This window comes from Oncorhynchus tshawytscha, linkage group LG19, assembly GCF_018296145.1.
Source record: "Oncorhynchus tshawytscha isolate Ot180627B linkage group LG19, Otsh_v2.0, whole genome shotgun sequence".
In the NCBI taxonomy this organism is placed as follows: Eukaryota; Metazoa; Chordata; class Actinopteri; order Salmoniformes; family Salmonidae; genus Oncorhynchus; species Oncorhynchus tshawytscha.
Window position 1 is genome coordinate 55,435,057 of NC_056447.1, and position 22,068 is coordinate 55,457,124.

At 42.8% G+C, this 22,068-nt stretch overlaps 2 protein-coding genes across 2 annotated transcripts; both read left to right on the top strand.

The window, feature by feature from the left end:
* Positions 1-378: 378 nt before the first annotated feature.
* Positions 379-11,624, top strand: LOC121840037 (probable ribosome biogenesis protein RLP24). Its single transcript, XM_042301190.1, has 6 exons — positions 379-417; positions 4,715-4,778; positions 5,740-5,815; positions 8,614-8,699; positions 10,883-10,920; positions 11,568-11,624. Exons 1-6 carry the CDS (start codon positions 379-381, stop codon positions 11,622-11,624), a joined length of 360 nt encoding a protein of 119 aa, XP_042157124.1.
* Positions 11,625-19,093: 7,469 nt separating this feature from the next.
* LOC112218943 (cAMP-regulated phosphoprotein 19) lies at positions 19,094-21,705 on the top strand. Its single transcript, XM_024380184.2, has 3 exons — positions 19,094-19,346; positions 19,915-20,037; positions 20,305-21,705. The coding sequence occupies exons 1-3, from the start codon at positions 19,284-19,286 to the stop codon at positions 20,479-20,481; spliced, it is 363 nt and encodes a 120-aa protein (XP_024235952.1). The 5' UTR covers positions 19,094-19,283; the 3' UTR covers positions 20,482-21,705.
* The last annotated feature ends 363 nt before the right edge of the window (positions 21,706-22,068 follow it).

A 22,068-nucleotide genomic window follows, 5' to 3' on the forward strand; every position in this document is an offset into this window, starting at 1 on the left:
CTCCAAGACTGTGAATGTTGATCTAGGATCACTTTTGCTTTTCAGATCATAAAAAAAAATAAGAAAGAGGTGACCATGTCAAGCGTCTCAAAGTAGGAATTATATTGGGTTCATTTAAAAAAAAAAAAGTTGGAACAGTCAAACAACCTGGGGGTGAATTATTGTAACGACCTTGGGTTTATAAGCGCGGAAATCGACCTTGCCGCACGAGAAATCGACCTTGCCGCACGAGCATGCTTTTGAATGTCTGGTGCAAATTGAACATCTACCGTCAGTAGTTCAGGAGTACGTCCTGCAGAGGGCAGCAAAAGCGCTTCAGACACCTGACGTCTGCTATGACGAACGAAAAGAGGAAAGACGTAAAGACATGTTTGAACAATGCGGGGCCTGTTTAACTCCGGCCATGGGATGATGTTTGTACGTAATGACTGCAAGTTATGACTATTTGGTGTTCTTTGCCTTGTTTAGCGTCGACAACTTTTGTCTGCATCTCTAGTTAGGTATGGACCGCTGTTATCACGTTCAAAACAACTGGGAACTCAGGGGGGGAAAAAACGAGATCCAACTGGGGACCAGTTTTCCGACCAGAAAATCACTGACGTCATGATTTGACCTCGTATTTTTCCGAGCTCTCAGTTGTTTTAAACGCAGCATATGTCCCACACACTACGAGCTGCAAGAGCATCCGATGTGTGGACCAAAGCTAGCTAACTAACTACAGCGACACAGATACTGATGATAATTAACCCCTAGACAGCAAGTTATTCTTTTTTTGTGTGTTATTTCTTACATTATTAGCCCAGAACGTTTTTTTTTGTGTTATTACATACAGCCGGAAATCATTTTTGGATGTCAGAGCAGCGGTAACAGGCGATAACAGCAGGAAACAACTTTCCTGAATTGGATCCTTAGTTCGTACCCCCCCCCAGGAAATTTTACTTATCCTAGAGGCTGCTCCAAGACCCCGCAGGCGGAGAAGAGGTATTCAGAGTGGACTTCTAGTCCGACTCAGGAGGTGTGCACACCATCTACTGCTTCCGAGTATATTACTCGCTAATGTCTCTGGACAATAAAGCAGATGAGCTCAGAGCGAGGATCTCCTTCCAGAGAGACATCAGGGACTGTAACATACTCTGTTTCACGGAATGATGGCTCTCTCTGGATATACTGTCCCCGTCCATACAGCCAGCTGGGTTCTCAGACGGATTACCAGGACGTTGTACTCCGAGCATGCGCTGACCAACTGACAAGTGTCTTCACTGACATGTTCAATCTGTCCCTGACTGTGTCTGTAATACCAACATGTTTCAAGCAGACCACCATAGTCTCTGTGCCCAAGAACACTAAGGTAACCTGCCTAAATCACTACAGACCTGTAGCACTCGCGTCTGTGGCCATGAAAGGTTGGTAATGGCTCACATCAACTCCATTATTCCAGAAACCCTAGACCCACTCCAATTTGCATACCGCCCCAACAGATCCACACACGATGCAATCTCTATTGCACTCCACACTGCCCTTTCCCACTTGGACAAAAGGAACACCTATGTGAGAATGCTATGCATTCAACACCATAGTGCCCTCAAAGCTCATCACTAAACTAAGGACCCTGGGACTAAACACCTCCCTCTGCAACTGGATCCTGGTCTTCCTGACAGGTTGCCCCCAGGTGGTAAGGGTGGGTAGCAGCACATCCTCCATGCTGATCCTCAACACGGGGGCCCCTCAGGGGTACGTGCTCAGTCCCCTCCTGTACTCACTGTTCACTCATGACTGCATGGCCAGGCACGACTCCAACACCTTCATTAAGTTTGCCAGCTAATCTCAGCTAATCTCAGCTAATCTGAGGCTCCTGAACAGCTAATCAAATGGCTACCCAGACTATTTGCATTGTTCCCTCCCCTTTATGCTGCTGTCCCATCTGTCTGCTGTCCCATCTGGACAAGAGGAATACCTATGTAAGAATGCTGTTGATTGACTATAGCTCATCATTGAGCTCGGGGCCTGGGTCTGAAACCCGCCCTGTTCAACTGGGTTCTGGACTTCCTGACGGGCCGCCCACAGGTGGTGAAGGTAGGAAACAACACCAACACTTCGCTGATCCTCAACACAGAGGCCCCACAAGGGTGCATGCTCAGCCCCCTCCTGTACTTCCTGTTTACCCATGACTGCGTGACCACGCACTACTATCTCTTCACTATAGCACTTGTTTTTCTCAATTATTTTAAATCGCCTCCACATAGGAGATTCGATTGACTCCTCAAAACTTTTGCCACCTCAATCTACTTCACCCTTACAGGGCACTCAGGATCATGATCCCCCACCAACACCGTCGTCCTTCTACACACTGTTCTTCACTATACTGTCTGTCTGTCCTTCTGCACACACTTGAAACATGGCCAAATCCTTTACAATTCTTACACAGCAATGGTTTGGGGATTTGCGTATTTTACATAACCAAGGTTCACATGGGTAGGTATTTGTTTTTTATCAAAAAAACAACAGGAGCGACAGACTGTTCTCTGTTCTTCCTCTGTTCGTCTTGGTCACTCTGACAAGACTCCGCTTTTCCCAGCTCATACTTCACCATTTTCCATACCTCAAATGGGTTTCCCCACATACGCATTAGAGGTCGACCCGATTAATCGGAATGGCCGATTAATTAGGGCCGATTTCAAGTTTTTATGACAATCGGAAATCTGTAATTTTGGACACTGATTTGGCCGATTAAAAAAATATATATTTACACCTTTATTTAATCTTTATTTAATTAACTTGGCAAGTCAATTACGGCCTAGGAACAGTGGGTTAACTGCCTCGTTCAGGGGCAGAACGACAGATTTCACCTTGTCAGCTCGGGGGATTCAATCTTGCAACCGTACAGTTAACTACAGTACAGTTAACTACAGTACAGTTAACTACCGTACAGTTGACTTCAAGCCCATCAACTCCCGAGATGAGGCTGGTGTAACCGATGTGAAATGGCTGGCTAGTTAGCTGAGTGGCGCTAATAGCGTTTCAAACGTCACTCGCTCTGAGACTTGGAGTGGTTGTTCCCCTTGCTCTGCATGGGTAACGCTGCTTCGATGGTGGCTGTTGTCGTTGTGTTCCTGGTTCGAACGAGGAGAGGGACGGAAGCTATACTGTTACACTGGCAATACTAAAGTGCCTATAAGAACATCCAATAGTCAAAGGTTAATGAAATACAAATGGTATAGAGGGAAATAGTCCTATAATTCCTATAATAACTACAACCTAACACTTACCTGGGAATATTGAAGACTCATGTTAAAAGGAACCACCAGCTTTCATATGTTCTCATGTTCTGAGCAAGGAACTTAAACGTTAGCTTTTTTACATGGCACATATTGCACTTTTACTTTCTTCTCCAACACTTTGTTTTTGCATTATTTAAACCAAATTGAACATGTTTCATTATTTATTTGAGGCTAAATTGATTTTGTTTGTAATGGTTTTCTTTAGTTGAAGGAGAGGCGGACCAAAACGCAGCGTGATTATATTGATTCATGTTTAATAAAAAAAGATAAACACGAACACTACAAAACAATAAACGTGGAAAACCAAAAACAGCCCTATCTGGTTCAAAACACAGAGACAGGAACAATCACCCACAAACACACAGTGAAACCCAGGCTACCTAAGTATGATTCTCAATCAGAGAAAACTAATGACACCTGCCTCTGATTGAGAACCATACTAGGCCGAAACATGGAAATACCCAAAACATAGAAAAACAAACATAGACTGCCCACCCAACTCACGCCCTGACCATACTAAATAATGACAAAACAAAGGAAATAAAGGTCAGAACGTGACAGTATTGATGTGTTATATTAAGTTAAAATAAGTGTTCATTCAGTATTGTTGTAATTGTCATTATTACAAATAAAAATAAAAAACCGTCCAATTAATCGGTATCGACTTTTTTGGTCCTCCAATAATCGGTATTGGCGTTGACAAATCATAATCGGTCGACCTCTAATACGCATCCTTAACTCAACAAACACATCTCAACAAGAAGCGATTTATTATCCTTCATACACGTATCCTCCACTCCAATGTGAGACAATTTCAAGTTTTGTTTCAGTTTTCGATACTTCTGTTGTCCGAACATTCGTCTTTACCGACTTTGCTCTACGTGTTGCCTGATTCCAACTCAGCTTCTACTTCCTCCATCTTTTCCTCTCTTTGTTTCTTCCTTTTCTAATGATGTTTTTCTTCTCCTAGCCACTTGTACTTCTACATCTGCATTGCTTGTTCTTTGGTGTTTTAGGCTGGGTTTCTGTATAGTAGAGCCCGGGATGATATCAGTATCAGTCAATAGTATTTTAGTATCGTGGCAAGGAAACAAAACACAAAGCAGATTTTTAACTATCCAGGGTCACATTTATTTTCTAAGCTATATAGCACACAATGTTACATCCAGCAGGTTTTTTAAAGGACCAAAGAGTCTAGTCTGCTTTGCTTTGTGTTTTAATTTTTTGCCATGGAAAAAAGTTATTGCGATACTGGCATCGTCACAGCCCTTAGTGTAGAGCACATTGTGACAACTGCTGATGTAAAAAAGAAAGGCTTTATTAAAAAAAAACATTTTGATTTAATTTGATGAAGTATTCATAAAGTAAATATCCTTATGTAGCTACTACTATTAGTCGTAATATTCGTTCCCTGTTTTATTTGTTCCGTGCCTCAGGACAACTCGTTGGAGTTTGAGAAGCGCGGAAATATTCCAGTCAAGTACAGAAGGGAGTTGTGGGGTAAGATAAGGTCATTTATTGATCCAGTTATTTTTATCCTCTCACATGGCTCTTCAAGTCACCTCAGTTCATCGTATAATTGTTTACATTGAACTAATTGCGTTGTTAATGTGTGAGTCCATTTTAAATACTGACTAGAATAGCAACAACCTAACTTATTTTTTGTTATTTAGTGGAGGCGATTGTTTGAGGAATTTTGTTCCTATGTGTTCATTAACCAATGCAATTAATACACTCTGTCTGTTTCTAAGAATTTGTAAGGTTCTTATTTAAATGAAACGGACAGAGATCAGTCAACTTCTTGAAGACTGGGAAAAGCAGGTTGGATCTCGTCACCACCTCTGTCGTGTACCAGTTCACCACTGGCCTGAAATAAACCCTCAATTCAGAGGTCAGGTCTTTTGCCTTACGGATCCTGGATCCGCCCGTGCATGGTTTTCAGCAGTTCCTCGGGAAGACAGAGATAGATTTTGAGATCCGGCTCGAAGGACCAATTGATAAGAGAGTTATGTTCTTCAGGTACATAACCCAATTTAATTATATTACTCTCAGTCTGCAAACCAGAATTTGTAAGATCCTGGTCGAATGAAACAGATGGAGGCCCAGCTAAATGGTCAAATGTTTATTCATGGGAACGTTCATTCATTTTATACTGACTTCTCACGCCCACACATACACACAAACATACACACACACGTCCTGCTACGCACACACTGTCTCACCACCCAGCCAACAGAGATAGTGACCTTGTCCTTGAGACGTACTCCCCGTTCTCTCCCAAATCTCTAGTCAGGTCGGCAACAAGCTCAGACAGTCTGTGTTTAAAATACCATAGAGCTATATTGTTTTACCCTAATTCTGACTAGAACTACACATTTATTGATTATGATTTCATACATTCTAATCAATTCCATACAATTATATGTTTCAGGGCGGAACATTCTAATCATTCAATTAACAGACAATTCTCACCTATCAGCGATGAAGAAGGTGGAAGAGATCAAACAGAAACGACAGGCAAAGTTTATCATGAAATGGTGAGTACAATTCATAGTTTTTAATATGGTAAATAACAAGCAGAGTCCTAAATTAAAATTTGTAAAAAAATTGGCACATGCTTCGTAAGCAACAGGTGTAGACACAGAGTGAATGCTTCCTGACCCTGGGATAGTAATGCTTCCTGACCCTGGGATAGTAATGCTTCCTGACCCTGGGATAATAATGCTTCCTGACCCTGGGATAATAATGCTTCCTGACCCTGGGATAGTAATGCTTCCTGACCCTGGGATAATAATGCTTCCTGACCCTGGGATAGTAATGCTTCATGACCCTGGGATAATAATGCTTCCTGACCCTGGGATAGTAATGCTTCCTGACCCTGGGATAGTAATGCTTCCTGACCCTGGGATAGTAATGCTTCTTGACCCTGGGATAGTAATGCTTCCTGATCCTGGGATAGTAGTGTTTCCTGACCCTGGGATAGTAATGCTTCCTGACCCTGGGATAATAATGCTTCCTGACCCTGGGATAGTAATGCTTCCTGACCCTGGGATAGTAATGCTTCCTGACCCTGGGATAGTAATGCTTCCTGACCCTGGGATAGTAATGCTTCCTGACCCTGGGATAATAATGCTTCCTGACCCTGGGATAATAATGCTTCCTGACCCTGGGATAGTAATGCTTACTGACCCTGGGATAGTAATGCTTCCTGACCCTGGGATAGTAATGCTTCCTGACCCTGGGATAATAATTCTTCCTGACCCTGTGATAATAATGCTTCCTGACCCTGGGATAGTAATGCTTCCTGACCCTGGGATAGTAATGCTTCCTGACCCTGGGATAGTAATGCTTCATGACCCTGGGATAGTAATGCTTCCTGACCCTGGGATAATAATTCTTCCTGACCCTGTGATAATAATGCTTCCTGACCCTGGGATAGTAATGCTTCCTGACCCTGGGATAGTAATGCTTCCTGACCCTGGGATAGTAATGCTTCCTGACCCTGGGATAATAATGCTTCCTGACCCTGGGATAATAATGCTTCCTGACCCTGGGATAGTAATGCTTCCTGACCCTGGGATAATAATGCTTCCTGACCCTGGGATAGTAATGCTTCATGACCCTGGGATAATAATGCTTCCTGACCCTGGGATAGTAATGCTTCCTGACCCTGGGATAGTAATGCTTCCTGACCCTGGGATAGTAATGCTTCTTGACCCTGGGATAGTAATGCTTCCTGATCCTGGGATAGTAGTGTTTCCTGACCCTGGGATAGTAATGCTTCCTGACCCTGGGATAATAATGCTTCCTGACCCTGGGATAGTAATGCTTCCTGACCCTGGGATAGTAATGCTTCCTGACCCTGGGATAGTAATGCTTCCTGACCCTGGGATAGTAATGCTTCCTGACCCTGGGATAATAATGCTTCCTGACCCTGGGATAATAATGCTTCCTGACCCTGGGATAGTAATGCTTACTGACCCTGGGATAGTAATGCTTCCTGACCCTGGGATAGTAATGCTTCCTGACCCTGGGATAATAATTCTTCCTGACCCTGTGATAATAATGCTTCCTGACCCTGGGATAGTAATGCTTCCTGACCCTGGGATAGTAATGCTTCCTGACCCTGGGATAGTAATGCTTCATGACCCTGGGATAGTAATGCTTCCTGACCCTGGGATAATAATTCTTCCTGACCCTGTGATAATAATGCTTCCTGACCCTGGGATAGTAATGCTTCCTGACCCTGGGATAGTAATGCTTCCTGACCCTGGAATAGTAATGCTTCATGACCCTGGGATAGTAATGCTTCCTGACCCTGGGATAGTAATGCTTCCTGACCCTGGGATAGTAATGCTACTTGACCCTGGGATAGTAATGCTTCCTGACCCTGGGATAGTAATGCTTCCTGACCCTGGGATAGTAATGCTTCATGACCCTGGGATAGTAATGCTTCCTGACCCTGGGATAGTAATGCTTCCTGACCCTGGGATAGTAATGCTACTTGACCCTGGGATAGTAATGCTTCCTGACCCTGGGATAGTAATGCTTCCTGACCCTGGGATAGTAATGCTTCCTGACCCTGGGATAATAATATTTCCTGACCCTGGGATAGTAATGCTTCCTGACCCTGGGATAGTAATGCTTCTTGACCCTGGGATAGTAATGCTTCCTGACCCTGGGATAGTAATGCTTCCTGACCCTGGGATAGTAATGCTTCCTGACCCTGGGATAATAATGCTTCCTGACCCTGGGATAATAATGCTTCCTGACCCTGGGATAGTAATGCTTACTGACCCTGGGATAGTAATGCTTCCTGACCCTGGGATAGTAATGCTTCCTGACCCTGGGATAGTAATGCTTCCTGACCCTGGGATAGTAATGCTTCCTGACCCTGGGATAATAATTCTTCCTGACCCTGTGATAATAATGCTTCCTGACCCTGGGATAGTAATGCTTCCTGACCCTGGGATAGTAATGCTTCCTGACCCTGGGATAGTAATGCTTCCTGACCCTGGGATAGTAATGCTTCCTGACCCTGGGATAATAATTCTTCCTGACCCTGGGATAATAATTCTTCCTGACGGGCCCTTTAATTATAGGCAGAAGTTGTGATCTGATATTTGAAGGAACTTTGGGAGTAGTTTGCAAAGTATTTGTGCCAATGTGTATATATTGGATACAAGGCAGCGTTATTATATGATTATATATTATTATTATTATATTATGATATCTCAGTCAATCAGTGGATTAGCAAGTCCTTGTGTCAATCTGTATGTATGGAAATGATAGCTCAATGAGCTCATACCTGTTTCTCCATCTGCTCATCCTTCAGGCTGAAGAAGGGCAAACAGTTGGAGAAGGAAGAGGCCATAAGCAAAGTGAAGAAGAATATTCACCTCATCAAAGCACCTCATGCAGGTGAGACACCTGACTACAACATACACAGCTATTACTACAACATACACAACTAGTACTACAACATACACAGCTAGTACTACAACATACACAGCTCTTACTACAACATACACAACTAGTACTACAACATACACAGCTATTACTACAACATACACAACTAGTACTACAACATGCACAGCTAGTACTACAACATACACAGCTCTTACTACAACATACAACATACACAGCTATTACTACAACATACACAACTAGTACTACAACATACACAGCTATTACTACAACATACACAACTAGTACTACAACATGCACAGCTAGTACTACAACATACACAGCTCTTACTACAACATACAAAACTAGTACTACAACATGCACAGCTAGTACTACAACATACACAGCTCTTACTACAACATACAACATACACACCTATTACTACAACATACACAACTAGTACTACAACATACACAGCTATTACTACAACATACACAGCTAGTACTACAACATACACAACTAGTACTACAACATGCACAGCTAGTACTACAACATACACAACTAGTACTACAACATGCACAGCTAGTACTACAACATACACAGCTAGTACTACAACATACACAACTAGTACTACAACATACACAGCTAGTACTACAACATGCACAGCTAGTACTACAACATACACAACTAGTACTACAACATGCACAGCTAGTACTACAACATACACAGCTAGTACTACAATATACACAACTAGTACTACAACATACACAACTAGTACTACAACATACACAGCTAGTACTACAACATACACAACTATTACTACAACATACACGACTATTACTACAACATGCACAGCTATTACTACAACATACACAGCTATTACTACAACATACACGACTATTACTACAACATACACAACTATTAATACAACATACACGACTATTACTACAACATGCACAGCTAGTACTACAACATACACAGCTAGTACTACAACATACACAGCTAGTACTACAACATACACAGCTATCACTACAACATACACAGCTAGTACTACAACATACACAACTAGTACTACAACATACACAACTATTACTACAACATGCACAGCTATTACTACAACATGCACAGCTATTACTACAACATGCACAGCTATTACTACAACATGCACAGCTATTACTACAACATACACAGCTATTACTACAACATACACAGCTAGTACTACAACATACACGACTATTACTACAACATACACAGCTATCACTACAACATACACAGCTAGTACTACAACATACACGACTATTACTACAACATACACAGCTATTACTACAACATACACAGCTAGTACTACAACATACACGACTATTACTACAACATACACAGCTATTACTACAACATACACAGCTAGTACTACAACATACACAACTATTACTACAACATGCACAGCTATTACTACAACATACACAGCTAGTACTACAACATACACAACTATTACTACAACATGCACAGCTATTACTACAACATGCACAGCTATTACTACAACATGCACAGCTATTACTACAACATGCACAGCTATTACTACAACATACACAGCTATTACTACAACATACACAGCTAGTACTACAACATACACGACTATTACTACAACATACACAGCTATCACTACAACATACACAGCTAGTACTACAACATACACGACTATTACTACAACATACACAGCTATTACTACAACATACACAGCTAGTACTACAACATACACGACTATTACTACAACATACACAGCTATTACTACAACATACACAGCTAGTACTACAACATACACAACTATTACTACAACATGCACAGCTAGTACTACAATATACACAGCTAGTACTACAACATACACAACTATTACTACAACATGCACATCTATTACTACAACATGCACAGCTATTACTACAACATGCACAGCTATTACTACAACATGCACAGCTATTACTACAACATGCACAGCTATTACTACAACATACACAGCTAGTACTACAACATACACGACTATTACTACAACATGCACAGCTATTGCCTCTTCTCTCCTTCCCTCTGATCACCTCTTCTCTGCTACATGTTCAGTTTGACAAGCGAACAAACGTCTCCTTGACTTTAAAGGGGTTGAATGCTTGATGAGAGCAGCTTTTTAGATACATGTCCTCATTGATCTGCAGGCCAAGCCAAACAGCTGGAAGAGAAGATGTGGAAATGGGTAATGATTAACGTGTTGCTTTCGATGTGGTTGGTTTCAACAACTCATATTTCTGTGTGCTGTGTTTGAAATGTAACTGTTCCAAATACAAGTGGTGTCAGTCTTCAAAGCATACTGTGTATAATACAGAGGACATGTGTTTTTAAAGACATTGGATACAATAAAGGAATTGATGTATCCTGCCAAGTGAAATAGGTTTCTGATGTTCTTATGCATTCCATCTTATGCATTCCATCTTATGCATTCCATCTTATGCATTCCGTCTTATGCATTCCATCTTATGCATTCCATCTTATGCATTCCGTCTTATGCATTCCATCTTATGCATTCCATCTTATGCATTCCATCTTATGCATTCCATCTTATGCATTCCGTCTTATGCATTCCATCTTATGCATTCCATCTCATGCATTCCGTCTTATGCATTCCGTCTTGTGCATTCCATCTCATGCATTCCGTCTTATGCATTCCGTCTTATGCATTCCGTCTTATGCATTCCGTCTTATGCATTCCATCTTATGCATTCCATCTTATACAGTCCATCTTATACAGTGCCTAGTGAAAGTCTACCGCTCGCACAGTCTTTACATTTTGCGGCCTCAAAAATTAATCTAAAAAGGATAACATTCTATTTTTCTCCCCTACAGATCTACACAACCTACTCAACCTACTCCACGTTTTCAACGTGGGAAAAAAAGTTGTAGAGCATTTTCCAAGTTAATAACAAATATTCACACCTTGTCTCTGATTTTCAAGCAAATTTAAGTCGGGACTGAGACTCAGGAAAACTCAACACATCTTGGAAAGACATTCTGGTGTGTCCTTGGCATCATTTCTTTGTAACTGTCCCACTGAAAAATAATACTATTCCAGGGTTAGGTTTTCCTTTAACTTTTCACCTGAGCTTTGCTCGTTTCATATTTATTTTGATCCTGACAAACTCCCCAGTCCCTGCCGATGACAAGCATACCCATAACATGATGCTGCCGCCCCAGTTCTTGAAAATACAGAGGGTTTCACACTTTTGTGTTGTATTGGATATGACCAAAACCTGTAGTTTTTCCATTTAGGCCAAAAAGGTGTCTTTGCTGTGTTATCTTGCAGTATTACTTAACAGTCTTGTTGCAAATCAAATGGATGGTTTGGAGTGGATTTTTTTAAACACACGCTTCCTTCTTTTCTCTTTGTCATAAAGGCCAGCAATGTGAAGTGAATACAATGTTGTTGATCCCTTTGTATTTTTAAAGTATTGTGGTGGCAGCATCATGTTATGGGTAGCCTGGCGGGTAGGAGCGTTGGGCCAGTAACCGAAAGGTCCCTGGGCTGACAAGGTAAAAATCTGTTGTTCTGTCCCTGAGCAACGCAATTAACCCACTGTTCCCCGGGCCTTGAGCAAGGCAATTAACCCAGTGTTCCCCGGGGCTTGAGCAAGGCAATTAACCCACTGTTCCCCGGACGCCGATGACGTGGATGTCGATTAAGGCAGCCCCCCGCACCTCTCTGATTCAGAGGGAGAGCCGCACACACTAGGAGCTCAGATGCAAACAATATTTATGTCCAACGTGTAATACCCTGATGAAGACACCTTGTCTGTCGAAACGATGGACATAAATATTTTTGCATCTGAGCTCCTGGAGAGTGCGGCTCTCCTTTGTTTTTTTTAGAGGGAAATCTAACCCTGGGATAGAGTTTCATTTTTTCCATGGGACAATTACACCCGTTTATGCTAAAGACGTACCACAATGCTTTTCAAGAGGTGTTGAGTATTCCAGTCTCCATCCAGACTTAAATCTGAAAAATATATTTAAAAAAAAATCTGAGACAAGGTTTTGAATATTGCTGTCCGTCAATGATTCCCAACCAAATTCACTGAGCTTGAGCAATTTTAACAGAAACAATGGTTGTATGTTACACTAAGAGTTGGGCAAAGCTGGTTGAATCATATTAAAAATGATTCACAACTGTAACAGGAGAAACTAATATATGGTTCATTTTTCGATAAAAAGCCATGACAAACTTCAGCTAACTTTAACCACCACTAGTTAAAATCTTTGGAAGTGATGTGAGCATGTTGTTGATTTTTTTTCATGGCCAAATATCACCTTTTAACTAACATTAAACCAAATATGGAGTTGATTTAAGGTGAGTTTTGACATTATTTTTTTTCAAAACATGCCCCCATCACTTTCATAGATGTTTAGCTAGTGGTTGCTAAAGTTAGCTAAAGTTTAATGGCTGTTTACAGTTTCCCCTGGTCCAGAGACAACTTCCAGGGTAAGGAAACATCTAACATCAAGATGTAAAATGGTGTACTAGTAGTCCTTTTTAAGGCAGCAAAATGTGAAAAAAATGTGAAGACTGTGTAGTCCCTAGTGAAAGTCTATGTATTCGTTTAGACAAAGGCCCTTATTCACGTAATGTTTGTCTCTGTCTTGAGCATTCCATTTAGCAATCATATCTGAAATGAGTTTGAGGTTGATATTATTCGTAATTTGTTATTCGTTATTCACTGTGTGACTATATATTCCTTGTCATATTATTTATTTATTTATTTAATGTTTTATCGAAAATTCATTGTTGAAAAAAAGCAACCCGTAAGTAATCATTTAACTGTTAGTCTACATTTGTTATGACTTGAGTGAGGACCCAAAAGCGGTTTAACAAAAACAGAGTCCTTTAATGTAAAAAACACAGGGAAGACATAGATCCTCTTCAGATGTAGAAAAATGGCAAAATAGACAACCCTCAGAGAGGGCGACAAATGAAACAGAAAGTCCTTCTGATATTTACAAAAGAGTCCCCTTCTTAGCAGCAGAGGAGAATAGCTGGGTTGCGGCGACAGACTGCTGGTCTCTCTGGGTAGGCGCGGGTCGTAGCGGACAGAGGTACCTGATAACACGTATCATCAAAAGAACAGGCAGATTCCGACAGGATGGGACAAGGGTGAAGCAAACAAGACGATAGTTTGGTTCTGGCATGAGAAACTCAAACGAGAATCTGACAAAGAAAGAAGCAGGAACAGAGAGAGAAATAGAGACCTAATCAGAGGGAAAAAGGGAACAGGTGGGAAAAGAGTGAACGAGGTAGTTAGGGAAGATGAGGAACAGCTGGGGGAAGGAGAGGAAGAGAAGGTAACCTAATACGACCAGCAGAGGGAAACGGAGTGAAGAGAAAGAACAGGAACAAGACATAATATGACAATACATGACAACATTGTTGTTTACGAAGCGTGTGACAAATAAAATGTGATTTTATCTGTTTGGGGAAAATGCATATAATCGTGGGGTGAGACAGGGATGCAGCTTAAGCCCCACCCTCTTCAACACCCTCTTCAACATATACATCAACGAATTGGTGAGGGCACTAGAAAAGTCTACAGCACCCGGCCTCACCCTACTAGAATCCTAAGTCAAATGTCTACTGTTGGCTGATGATCTGGTGCTTCTGTCACCAACCAAGGAGGGCCTAGAGCAGCACCTAGATATTCTAAACAGATTCTGCCAGACCTGGGCCCTGACAGTAAATCTCAGAAAGACCAAAATAATGGTGTTCCAAAAAAGGTCCAGTCGCCAGGACCACAAATACAAATTCCATCTAGACACCATTGCCCTAGAGCATACAAAAAACTATACATACCTTGGCCTAAACATCAGCGCCAGAGGTAACTTCCACAAAGCTGTGAACGATCTGAGAGACAAGGCAAGAAGGGCATTCTATACCATCAAAGGGAACATAAAATTCAACATACCAATTAGGATCTGGCTAAAAATACTTGAATCAGTCATAGAGCCCATTGCCCTTTATGGTTGTGAGGTCTGGGGTCCGCATGCATGCAGAATTCTGCAGAAATATCCTCCGTGTACAACGTAGAACACCAAATAATGCATGCAGAGCAAAATTAGGCCGATACCCACTAATGATCAAAAGCACACCCCACAGAGCCCCAGGACAGCAGCACAATTAGACCCAACCAAATCATGAGAAAACAAAAAGATCATTACTTGACACATTGGAAAGAATTAACAAAAAAACAAAAAAACAGAGCAAACTAGAATGCTATTTGGCCCTAAACAGAGAGTGCACAGCGGCAGAATACCTGACCACTGTGACTGACCCAAACTTAAGGAAAGCTTTGACTATGTACAGACTCAGTGAGCATAGCCTTGCTATTGAGAAAGACCGCTGTAGGCAGACGTGGCTCTCAAGAGAAGACAGGCTATGTGCACACTGCCCACAAAATGAGGTGGAAACTGAGCTGCACTTCCTAACCTCCTGCCCAATGTATGACCATATCAGAGACACATATTTCCCTCAGATTACACAGATCCACAAAGAATTAGAAAAAACAATACATTTGGATAAACTCCCATATCTACTGGGTGAAATTCCACAGTGTGCCATCACAGCAGCAAGTTTTGTGACCTGTTGCCACGAGAAAAGGGCAACCAGTGAAGAACACACACCATTTGTAAATACAACTCATATTTATGCTTATTATCTTTGTCCCCAACGCTCTAGGCGACCAGTTTTGATAGCCTTTAGCCGCACCCTCATACTACTCCTCCTCTGTTCCGCGGGTGATGTGGAGGTAAACCCAGGCCCTGCATGTCCCCAGGCACCCTCATTTGTTGACTTCTGTGATCGAAAAAGCCTTGGTTTCATGCATGTCAACATCAGAAGCCTCCTCCCTAAGTTTGTTTTACTCACTGCTTTAGCACACTCTGCTAACCCTGATGTCCTTGCCGTGTCTGAATCCTGGCTCAGGAAGGCCACCAAAAATTCTGAGATTTCCATACCCAACTATAACATTTTCCGTCAAGATAGAACTGCCAAAGGGGGAGGAGTTGCAGTCTACTGCAGAGATAGCCTGCAAAGTAATGTCATACTTTCCAGGTCCATACCCAAACTACTAATTTTAAAAATTACTCTCTCCAGAAATAAGTCTCTCACTGTTGACGCCTATTAGCGACCCCCCTCAGCTCCCAGCTGTGCCCTGGACACCATTTGTGAATTGATCGCCCCCCATCTAGCTTCAGAGTTTGTTCTGTTAGGTGACCTAAACTGGGATATGCTTAACACCCCGGCAGTCCTACAATCTAAGCTAGATGCCCTCAATCTCACACAAATCATCAAGGGACCCACCAGGTACAACCCTAAATCTGTAAACAAGGGCACCCTCATAGACGTCATCCTGACCAACTGGCCCTCCAAATACACCTCCGCTGTCTTCAACCAGGATCTCAGCGATCACTGCCTCATTGCCTGTATCCGCTACGGATCCGCAGTCAAACGACCACCCCTCATCACTGTCAAACGCTCCCTAAAACACTTCTGTGAGCAGGCCTTTCTAATCGACCTGGCACGGGTATCCTGGAAGGACATTGACCTCATCCCGTCAGTTGAGGATGCCTGGTCATTCTTTAAAAGTAACTTCCTCACCATTTTAGATAAGCATGCTCCGTTCAAAAAATGCAGAACTAAGAACAGATATAGCCCTTGGTTCACTCCAGACCTGACTGCCCTCGACCAGCACAAAAACATCCTGTGGTGGATTGCAATAGCATCGAAAAGTCCCCGCGATATGCAACTGTTCAGGGAAGTCAGGAACCAATACACGCAGTCAGTCAGGAAAGCTAAGGCCAGCTTCTTCAGGCAGAAATTTGCATCCTGTAGCCCCAACTCCAAAAAGTTCTGGGACACTGTGAAGTCCATGGAGAACAAGAGCACCTCCTCCCAGCTGTCCACTGCACTGAGGCTAGGTAACACGGTCACCACCGATAAATCCATGATTATCGAAAACTTCAACAAGCATTTCTCAACGGCTGGCCATGCCTTTCGCCTGGCTACTCCAACCTCGGCCAACAGCTCTGCCCCCCCGCAGCTACTCGCCCAAGCCTCTCCAGGTTCTCCTTTACCCAAATCCAAATAGCAGATGTTCTGAAAGAGCTGCAAAACCTGGACCCGTACAAATCAGCTGGGCTTGACAATCTGGACCCTCTATTTCTGAAACTATCCGCCGCCATTGTCGCAACCCCTATCACCAGCCTGTTCAACCTCTCTTTCATATCGTCTGAGATCCCCAAGGATTGAAAGCTGCCGCAGTCATCCCCCTCTTCAAAGGGGGAGACACCCTGGACCCAAACTGTTACAGACCTATATCCATCCTGCCCTGCCTATCTAAGGTCTTCGAAAGCCAAGTCAACAAACAGGTCACTGACCATCTCGAATCCCACCGTACCTTCTCCGCTGTGCAATCTGGTTTCCGAGCTGGTCACGGGTGCACCTCAGCCACGCTCAAGGTACTAAATGATATCATAATCGCCATCGATAAAAGACAGTACTGTGCAGCCGTCTTCATCGACCTTGCCAAGGCTTTCGACTCTGTCAATCACCATATTCTTATCGGCAGACTTAGTAGCCTCAGTTTTTCTGATGACTGCCTTGCCTGGTTCACCAACTACTTTGCAGACAGAGTTCAGTGTGTCAAATCAGAGGGCATGCTGTCCGGTCCTTTGGCAGTATCTATGGGGGTGCCACAGGGTTCAATTCTCGGGCCGACTCTTTTCTCTGTATATATCAATGATGTTGCTCTTGCTGCGGGCGATTCCCTGATCCACCTCTACGCAGACGACACCATTCAGTATACTTCCGGCCCGTCCTTGGACACTGTGCTATCTAATCTCCAAACGAGCTTCAATGCCATACAACGCTCCTTCCGTGGCCTCCAACTGCTCTTAAACGCTAGTAAAACCAAATGCATGCTTTTCAACCGTTCGCTGCCTGCACCCGCACGCCCGACTAGCATCACCACCCTGGATGGTTCCGACCTTGAATATGTGGACATCTATAAGTACCTAGGTGTCTGGCTAGCCTGTAAACTCTCCTTCCAGACTCATATCAAACATCTCCAATCGAAAATCAAATCTAGAGTCGGCTTTCTATTCCGCAACAAAGCCTCCTTCACTCATGCCGCCAAACTTACCCTCGTAAAACTGACTATCCTACCGATCCTCAACTTCGGCGATGTTATCTACAAAATAGCTTCCAACACTCTACTCAGCAAACTGGATGCAGTTTATCACAGTGCCATCAGTTTTGTCACTAAAGCACCTTATACCACCCACCACTGCGACCTGTATGCTCTAGTCGGCTGGCCCTCGCTACATATTCGTCGCCAGACCCACTGGCTCCAGGTCATCTACAAGTCCATGCTAGGTAAAGCTCCGCCTTATCTCAGTTCACTGGTCACGATGGCAACACCCACCCGTAGCACGCGCTCCAGCAGGTGTATCTCACTGATCATCCCTAAAGCCAACACCTCATTTGGCTGCCTTTCATTCCAGTTCTCTGCTGCCTGTGACTGGAACGAATTGCAAACATCGCTGAAGTTGGAGACTTTTATCTCCTTCACCAACTTCAAACATCTGCTATCTGAGCAGCTAACCGATCGCTGCAGCTGTACATAGTCTATCGGTAAATAGCCCACCCATTTTTACCTACCTCATCCCCATACTGTTTTCATTTATTTACTTTTCTGCTCTTTTGCACACCTATACCTCTATCTGTACATGACCATCTGATCATTTATCACTCCAGTGTTAATCTGTAAAATTGTAATTATTCGCCTACCTCCGCATGCCTTTTGCACACAATGTATATAGACTATTTTTTTTCTACTGTGTTATTGACTTGTTAATTGTTTACTCCATGTGTAACTCTGTGTTGTCTGTTCACACTGCTAAATATATATGTATATATATATATATATTTTAATTCATTTCCCTTGTGTACTTTAACCATTTATACATCGTTACAACACTGTATATATATAATATGACATGTGTAATGTCTTTATTGTTTTGAAACCTCTGTATCTGTAATGTTTACTGTTAATTTTTATTGGTTATTTCACTTTTGTATATGATCTACCTCACTTGCTTTGGCAATGTTAACACGTTTCCCATGCCAATAAAGCCCCTTGAATTGAATTGAATTGAGAGAGAGAAAGAGAGGCACAGGCACAGAGAGAGACAGAGAGAGAGAGAGAGGCACAGGCACAGATAGAGACAGAGAGAGAGAGAGGCACAGACAGATAGAGAGAGAGAGAGAGAGAGAGAGAGAGAGGCACAGATAGAGAGAGAGAGAGGCACAGGCACAGATAGAGACAGAGAGAGAGGCACAGGCACAGAGAAAGAGTTTTTTTCTCTCTCTGTCTACAGACAATCTGCTGCACCACGAGAGAAAAGGGAGGGAGCACACGGCCTTTTTTTTGTGTAGGTGGTCTGGCTAGTAGCTGTGTGTCTGTAGTGTTGTTGGTGTAAACCTCCGTTTTTGTAGAAAACTGGACATTTACGTAGTTCGCCATGTCCGAGGAGATTGAAGGAACAAGGCCTGCCGTCGGGGAGGCAACCCACGAGGAACAGCAGGTTAGAGTTGTATTACTTTGATGCTAACAAGCTAGGTTAATGATACATTGCTAGTAGCCATGTCAAATATGTCTGTCAAAGCAGCAGTTTAGTTAGTGAACGTTTAGTAACTTAATTTATTTCAAATGTATCATCACCGTGCATTGAATTGTGCACATAACCATTATTTTTATCTTGCAATATGAGTGGTTAGCTAGTTAGCAACACAGAGATAGCTTTATTAATTTTACCGGTAGCTATGTAGCTTAGCTAGATGTTTTCTACAAGTTTGTCTGCCTGCGTTCATGCATGCCGCTAAACTACGCTGTTTTTTTTGGGGGGGGGGCACATTACAGATAAGCTGAAGGCTATGTTGCCAGCTAGCAACCTAACCCCACTCATTGGAGAATCAAATCAAAGGCCATAATTTATCTGATAGAATCATAACCAGTAGCTAAACTAATCGACTTGTCAACCGTCGAGATGGACAAAAACACCATTTTGTTGCTGTGATGATGGTAACATGTTACCCCAACCCTATTCATTTTTGTCTTATACTTTGTATTTGTGTGTTGTTCTGTCAACACAGGAGATGGATGACACAGTCCTCAGCCCGGAGAAGGCAGAGGAGGTGAAACTCAAGGCCAGGTTCCCTCATCTTGGAGCCAAGCCTGGGGGCTCTGACCTGCTCCGGAAACGGATTCAGAAAGGGGTAATAATGGCCTGATGGTTGTGCCCTGCAAACACAACACTTTGGTAGCTGTAGATGATTATAGTTAGGCTGAACGTGCAAACTAGGCTATTTACACTTTACATTCACTTGCTTTTTTTGTTATGGAGTCATTGTCATGCTTTTTTTTTTATAAGCATTGGTTTTCATTTTCTTGGACAACACAAACATCTTTGTAAAGGCTGTAACATATCTGATCTGTGATTTATTTATATTTACAGTATATATATATTTTTTTTCTCCGTTCAGCAAAAGTTCTTTGACTCTGGGGACTACAACATGGCCAAGGCTAAGGTGAAGAACAAGCAGCAGCTCCCTGCAGTGACGCCGGCTGAGAAGGCAGAGATAACCGGGGACCACATCCCCACACCCCAGGACATCCCCCAGAGGAAGCCCTCCATCGTGGCCAGCAAACTGGCTGGCTGAGGGGCTGATGGAAACAGGGAAGCTTTGGAAATTTGACTTGTTTTGTTCTGGTGTTATCATTCCATCGCTCTCTCTCTCTCCTCTCTCTCATGCCAGTCCCAATTCAATCCCTACTTCCTTTACCTCTTGGCCCTAACCCTTCAATGTTTGATATATCTTGCTGTGGCTTCCACCACAGTACCTACACCTTACAGATTTGCAAACATTGAATGGTTAGGGCCAGAGGGAACGGGCAGAGAGGTAATTCAGATCAGTGCATTCTCTCTCCCTCCATCTCTCTTCTTTCCTAGACAGCTGTCTTCTGCCCCCCAATTTTTTCCCTCACCATCACCACCATCTCTATATGAATTCTGAAAAATAATATTTTTGAGAATCAAGCAGAAAGACTCCTGAGAAATATTGCTGCCAGAGGATGACTGTCTTCGGATACTGACTGAAAAAATTGGTTTAAAGGGACACGTTTTTTGCAAAGTCTAGTTCAAAGTGGCCTGTATCTACTGTAGTGACTTATGTAAACTGTACATAGCCTATCACCATGTATGGGAGAGGCCAGGTCAATATCTTAGACATGTTTTACCTTCCATGGCCTCCATTGACATTTTAAATTGTGAGGTAATATTCTAGAACCAACCGATGAGAATTCTTGATCACTCTTAGAATCCTGTTCTGGTTCCAGATCTATTTCTGTTTGTCTGGATAGCTTCTTGACCTTACAGTCATTGTCTAGACAACACAAACCGTTCTGGTACCATCAGTCTTAATGCCCTCCTCCACTGTCCAAAAGCTATGCTGTTTGTTTTGATGCATTGATTGAAAATAGCCTGTATCGCACAGTAGCTGTCATGTATATTATGAATCTCATCTGAACCTCTTAAATGTCCTTTAACAGTTTATGAGCCTCTGTTTTCTCTTGGGCAATATTTGCTCACTCACTCCAGTGAGAGAATCTCTGCTTGTCTGATATGGATCCCTATATAGTGCACTCCCTGTGAGGCTCTGGTCAAATGTAGTGGACTAGGGGTTAGGATGCCATTTCTGATGACATAGCCTCTGTGAATCTAGCCTAGGAATGCCTGCCTGCCTCTATATCTGAGACTCAGGTAAATTAGGTTTAGTAGTCGAGCAACTCGCTTTAAATGAAGTGTCAGTTTGAACGGTGTGCATGTGCATTGACTGTGTGCAGTCACGTTGTGCCATTTGTAAATAAAATAGTTTTGCACAATAGCTTTGTTTTGACCTTTTGTTCTGTTGGTTGATGTTTTACTTGTTTTCCGCTTTCACAGTAGCTCTAATACTACAGCTGTAATGTCCACGTTGACCAACACTGGCAAAGAACACACTGAACGTGGAAGAGAATATAATAGGCCCATTTACCTTCAAATCCATCCATTTATTAGCCTGGGTGCTGGTCTGTAGCCTGGGTGACGGTCTGTAGCCTGGGTGCTGGTCTGTAGCCTGGGTGACTGTCTGTAGCCTCGGTGCTGGTCTGTAGCCTGGGTGCTGGTCTGTAGCCTGGGTGCTGGTCTGTAGCCTGGGTGACGGTCTGTAGCCTGGGTGACAGTCTGTAGCCTGGGTGCTGGTCTGTAG